At 44.6% G+C, this 6,691-nt stretch overlaps 1 protein-coding gene across 1 annotated transcript in view; it reads right to left on the reverse strand.

Moving 5' to 3' along the window:
- LOC137324644 (5'-nucleotidase-like) overlaps positions 1-752 on the reverse strand; it is a 62,678-nt gene extending 61,926 nt beyond the window's left edge. The window contains exon 1 of the mRNA XM_067989187.1: positions 328-752. Coding sequence (XP_067845288.1) covers positions 328-654 — 327 coding nt within the window. The 5' untranslated portion in view covers positions 655-752. The remainder of the gene's footprint in view (positions 1-327) is intronic.
- Between the last annotated feature and the right edge of the window lie 5,939 nt (positions 753-6,691).

Consider the following 6,691-nt stretch of genomic DNA (forward strand, 5'->3'; position numbering starts at 1 on the left):
ATGCCGGTGATGGACTGGGGTTGACAAATGTAAAGAATCTTACAACACCAGGTTATAGTCCAACAATTTTATTTAAAAATCACAAGCTTTAGGAGGCTTTCTCCTTCGTCAGGTGACATTCACCTGACGAAGAAGAAAGCCTCCTAAAGCTTGTGATTTTCAAATAAAATTGTTGGACTATAACCTGGTGTTGTAAGATTCTTTACATTTAACACTTGATCAGAATAGACAGTCCTTCTTTAATAGAGTGGATTTGCAGGGGGAACATACACTTACACTTACACAGGTTCAAAAACAGGCAATTTCAGCACAGTGGTGCCTTCTTACCATTGCATCGTAGCCCAGCTTGTGCATGAAGTGGGCAGCCTCAGCCCCCTTGTAGTAATTGAACCAGATGGTTCCCTGGTACTGATCCCCGGCGTCCAACAGCAACACGTTCCTCTCCTTCGCTCTGATCTGGCGGATTTTAGTCCACCTCCTGGCCACTCCGGCGTAACAGTCCGACCCGCACTTGCTCGAGTCGATGCTGGTCTCCTCCACCCTGGCGTGTACGTCGTTGGTGTGGAGGATGGTGAGGTCCAAGGAGACAGTGGTCCCGATGCAGAGGGCGCTGAGCAGGGAGACACACGAGAACAGTGTGGGAGCGCAGCCCATGGCGAGCGAGCATCAGACCGGCGAGCGGCTGCTTCAGACCCGCGGCTCCTCCAGCTTTAAAGGAACTTGAGCCTTGGACTCTCCCTCACACACAGGGTGGGTGGAGCGTGCAGTCCAGTTAGGCTGTACTTCCTAATGTAAAACACTGAGCACATTGATGGCCCCTGGAAGATGCAGATCACCTGCAGGAGTTTGAGAACAATTTTTGACCAAAAAAACCTAAAAGTGTTATACTGTATGCACCTATTCAAATCTCTAAAGAAAGACAGACTGGAACTTTTCACATGCCAGTGATTAACCGTGGCTCAGTGGTAGTACTAAGTCAGACTTACCTAACCCTAGGCTGACACTTCTGTGCAGTACTGAGGGAGTGCTGCACTGTTCGAGGTGCCGTCTTTCGGATGAGACGTTAAACCGAGGCCCCATCTGCCCTGTTAAATGGATGTAAAAGATGCCATGACATTATTCGGAAAAAAAAACAGGGAAGTTCTCCCCAGTGTCCTGGCCAATATTTGACACTAAACCAACTGAATCAGATTATCTGGTTGTTATGACGTTGCTGTTTGTGGGACATTGCTGTTCACAAACTGGCTGTCACATTTCCTACGTTACAACAGTGACTACACTTCAAAAGTATTTCATTGGCTGTAAAGAGCTTTGGGACATCCCGAGGTCATGAAAGTCTCTATATAAATGCAAGTCTTTCTTTTTCCACTAAAACCATGCACATTTCTCTCTGAACATTAAAGTGTAAGTTGGAAATTCTGATCCTCATTCTCTAATGGCCTCACAACCCCACCTGGAGAGGCGCCAGCTTCTGCCCGTCTTTCTGTTTTACTGCACCAAGTAGTTTTAACTGAACACTGGAAGCCTCATTGAGCCGAAGGAGAGGTCTTGGGGTTGCCAACTCTGATTGGACGTATTCCTGGAGGCTTCATCGTGAGCCAGAGTTATGATTGGTTGCCATTGTAAAGAGAGACTTCACTTACCTTATGATAATTCCGTAAGCCGTAGCACCGATACACCAATAAGATGGTTGAGAGGTGGCAATCACGTGTTGCCTTGACATTTCAAGCAGCGGCCTGATTATAGAGTCTCCAGGAATATATGAACCTAATCAGAAGCTAACAGGATAAATCTAATTCACCATTCAGTATTCCAGGTTGCTGGCAGCAGGGAGATTAATCGTTAATTCCAGGAGACTCCAGTATAATCCGGGAGGGTTGGCACCCCTAAGAAGGCTACGTGTGCCGGCCTGTGCTGTCGCCACTGAGATGTGCCATGGTGAAGCCCCACACGACATTGATTATTGGCCCAACCTTCAGATAAAGAGAGTGAATTCAACTTGAGCCCCACTGCAGTGTTCGTAGAGTTGGACCACTCACTCCATGGTTGACTGCAAGATCTGAATGTCGTGCTGGATGACGCCACACAAGCTAGAGTTGGACTCCTCCGTGCTCTGTGCCATTTGTGTGCAACCTCTCTAACAAACTGCCTAGTGCAGTTAGAAGGACCTGATGTCTAGCCATCAATTGGCTTCTGTAGGCTGTGCCTCAAGGTCTTCATCTGTATCTTCTGCAGTAGGGTTAGGATGTGAGCCCTCCCTCCGGTGAGCTGATTCTTGGATTGTCCCATCCTCCCTGCCCATTCTCCTGCACGAAAGCACTTGGTGACTCCCAGTGCAGATCCCTGTAGCCTGTCCTCTAAGGTATGTATGGTGCTGGTCCCTGAGCTGGTATTTGCTAGGTAAGATGAAGTGATGCTGTGTCTTTATTAATACTGCCCTCTTCCAGCTCCTCGTCCTCCGGGTGCTTTACCGGAAAGGGAAGAGAGGGACAAGTTTTAGCATTTAATGTCCAGGATAAGCAGATAAGTGTGGCTGCTGGTGAGTGTGTGAGGGTGAGATTTCAGTAAGAAGGGAAAGAGTGTAAGATGGGCAAGAACCTCCAGGTCGCGTGCTCCAGCCTAACGACTCACCACGCTCTTGACATGACCCATCCCCATGATCTCCATTGTTATAAATTGGATAGCCAGGGGGTGAAGGATAGAATACTAGAGCCTGGTCTTCAATTGCTTCCAAGCCTTTATTCACAGAGATCCACATTACACATACACCACACCCTAGATAAGCTCATATCAAAAGGATATAAGTGTGAGTCCCCAATTGACACCCACCACCTGAATACAATTAACACTCATTGATATAAATCACATGATACAATTAACATGCATGACCTCCTCCTCAACTGGGGAGAGGACATTAATGGAGTCTCTCCCTCCTCCAGTCCTCACCTGCTTCCTGTTGTAACTTATGAGCTTCTCCTGCAAGAAAGAAGGGAGAATATTTATGTGAGATGGTTTGAGGATATGCATATCAAGGTCAAATAGTGGTGCTGGTGTGTGAAGGGTGGCAGAGGTGTGAGGAGGTGAAAGCAGTGATAGTGAGGAGAGTAGCAGGTGGAGTGGAGTGTGTTGCTGAGATTGGAGGAGAATGCTGATACTCAGGGGAGGGAAAGGCAAAGGAATCAGTAATTAAAATCTAGATCAGCAGAGAAATTAATAAGGATTTGTTCAGTAGAAAGGCTAACAGGTTCTGCCGGCTTCTCCTCAGGTGGTCATAAAAGACCTTGCTGAGATTGCAGAAACAGAATAAACATGATAACCGTAAATAAAGGCATTGTTTAAAAGGGGCCTCATCAGGATACAGCTGCAGACTCCGCATTTTAGTCAGACAGCTTCAAAGGTGTGATGAGACGATGGTCTGCAGTCAGCTCTATGTGAACAGATTGGAGACGACAGTTAACTAGGAAGAGGTGAAAGGCCTTTGACCAAACAGCGTAAAGCTGAAGGTTTTGTGATAAGAAGAGCATAGGTATAAGATTGTGTGTTGCCTAGAGAATGCGCCCAACACAGGATCAGGGATCCTGAAGACGAGACGTCAGGGAACACCGGTAAAGAAAGTTTCTCCTTCCGCTTCGAGGACTGATCACCCTCCATGGTCGAGTTGCATTCCCTGCTTAAAGGTTGTATTTATTATATCTTGGTTTAGATTAGGCTAAACTTGAGTAAAAAGGAACAATACTGTGTTGGTGCATCTCATTTCTCAAGTGCTGAACATTACATACCTGTGGGGAGAAGTATCTAAAAGATCTTTTCTCTCACAGTTTTGGCACCCAGGTGGGGCAACTGTGAATTTGGGACATTGATATGGTTAAGGATTGTTAGGAACTATTACGTGGGGTTTTTGTGAATCTAGTGCGAATCAGAAAGGAAAGTGGAGTTGCAAATGAAAGAGTACATACAGAAGAAAGTTCCTAAGTGGGAGGATAATTTAGCGATGTTAAGGTTCACACTGAGGCTCTGGGGGCATGTGAACTTAGATTTGAAGAATTAGTAAACAAGAAGAAATTGAGGAGGAAACAGGAAAAGGCTTATGGTTACTTGCTCAACAGTTACAAATTCAAATGTTACAAGATAAATTTGTGAACGTCCAGGAGCAAAACGCCAAACTCCTGCAAGAAAATGGGGACCAACAGGAAAGATTAAGGCAATTGAAGATAGAATCATAGAATCATAGGAAATATACGGCACAGGAGGAGACCATTCGGCCCATTGTGTCCGTGCTGGCTGAGAAATGAGCCACCCAGCCTAATCCCACTTTCCTGCATTTGGTCCGTAGCCCTGCAGGTCACGGCTCTTCAGGTGCACATCCAGGTATTTTTTAAATGAGTTGAGGATTTCTGCCTCTACCACCCTCTCAGGCAGTGAGTTCCAGACCCCCACCACCCTCTGAGTGAAATTTTTTTTCCTCATTTCCGCTCTAATCCTTCTACTAATCACTTTAAATCTATGCCCCCTGGTTATTGACCCCTCCGCTAAGGAAAATAGGTCCTTTCCATCCACTCTATCTAGGCCCCTCATAATTTTGTACACCTCAATAAAATCACCCCTCAGCCTCCTCTGTTCCAAGGAAAACAACCCCAGCCGATCCAATCTGTCACCATTGCTAAAATTCTCCAGTCTTGGCAACATCCTCGTAAATCTCCTCTGCACCCTCTCTAGTGCAATTACATCCTTCCTGTAACATGGTGACCAGAACTGTACACAGTACTCAAGCTGTGGCCTAACTAGCGTTTTATACAGTTCCAGCATAACATCCCTGCTTTTATATTCTATGCCTCGGCTAATAAAGGAAAGCATTCCATATGCCTTCTTAACCACCTTATCTACCTGTCCTGCTACCTTCAGGGATCTGTGGACATGCACTCCAAGGTCCATCACCTCCTCTACACCTCTACACCTCCTCCCATTTATTGTGTATTCCCTTACCTTGTTTGTCCTCCCCAAATGCATTACCTCACACTTCTCCAGATTGAGCTCCATTTGTCACTTTTCTGCCTATCTGGCAAGTGCATTTATATCTTCCTGCAATCTACAGCTTTCTTCCTCGCTATCAACCACATGGCCTATCTTTGTGTCATCTGCAAATTTCTTAATCATTTAAGTCCAAATCGTTAATATATACCACAAAAAGCAAAGGACCTAGTACCGAGCCCTGCGGCACCCCACTGGAAACACCCGTCGACCATTACCCTTTGCTTCCTGCCACTGAGACAATTTTGGATCCAATTTGCCACATTCCCTTGGATCCCATGGGCCTTTATTTTTTTGATTAATCTGCTTTAAAAGAATCTACATTGAATTACATCAAAACTACAGCACAGAAACAGGCCATTCGGCCCAACTAGTCTATGCTGGCATTTATGCTCCACAAGAGCCTCCTCCCTCCCTACTCATCTAACCCAATCAGGACACACTTCTATTCCTTTCTCCCTCATGTGCTTATCTCGCTTCCCCTTAAATGCATCTATGATATTTGCCTCAACTACTCCTGTGGTAGCACATTCCACATTCTTACCACTCTTTGGGTAAAGAAGTTTCTCCTGAATTCCCTGTTGGATTTATTAGCGACTATTTTATATATATAACCTCTACAAGTGGAAACATTTTCTCCACACCTACCTTATCAAACCCTGTCATTATCTTAAAGACCTCTATCAGGTCACCCCACAGCCTTCTCTTTTCTAGAGTAAAGAGTCCCAGCCTGTTCAGCCTTTCCTGATAAGGATATCTTTTCAGTTCAGGTATCATCCTTGTGAATCTTTTTTGCACCCTCTCCAATGCCTCTACATCCTTTTTATGGAGACCAGAATTGTGCACAATACTCCAAGTGTGGTCTAACCAAGGTTCTGTACAAGTTTAAAATAACTTATTACTTTTCAATTCTATCCCTCTGGAAATGAGCCCAGGTGCTTGATTTGCCTTTTTATGGCCTTATTAACCTGTCCTGTTGCTTTTAGTGATTTGTGTATCTGTATCCCTAGATCCCTTTGCTCCTTGACCCCGTCTAGACTCTTATGATCCAAGCAGTATATGGCCTCCTTATTCTTCCTACCAAAATGTACCACCTCACATTTATCTATATTGAAATTCATTTGCCAATTACACGCCCATTCTGCAAATTTATTAATGTCCTCTTGCATTTTGACGCTTTCTTCCTTTGTATTAACTACAGCCCCCAATTTGGTGTCTTCCACAAATTTTGAAGTTGTACTTCTGATTCCCAAATCCAAATCGTTTATGTAAATTGTGAACAACAGTGGTCCCAGCACCGATCCCTGTGGAACATCACTTCCCATCTTTTGCCAGTCTGAGTAGAAAACCTTAACCCTACTCTCTGTTTTCTGTTTTGTAGCCAACTTGCTATGAATTCTGCTACCTGTTCCCTGATTCTGTATGCTCTGACCTTAGCCGTGAGTCCACAATACGGTTTCTTATCAAAGGCCTTTTGAAAATCCAAATACATCACAGCTACTGCATTACCCTTGTCTACTCTTTCTGTTACTTCTTCAAAGAATTCAATAAGATTGGTCAAGCATGACTTTCCCTTCTGAAATCTGTGCTGATTATTCTTTATTATATTTTCGTTCTCTAGATGTTTTTCTATTACATCTTTGAGTAAAGATTCCATTATCTT

Source organism: Heptranchias perlo, chromosome 8 (genome assembly GCF_035084215.1).
Source record: "Heptranchias perlo isolate sHepPer1 chromosome 8, sHepPer1.hap1, whole genome shotgun sequence".
Taxonomy (NCBI): Eukaryota; Metazoa; Chordata; class Chondrichthyes; order Hexanchiformes; family Hexanchidae; genus Heptranchias; species Heptranchias perlo.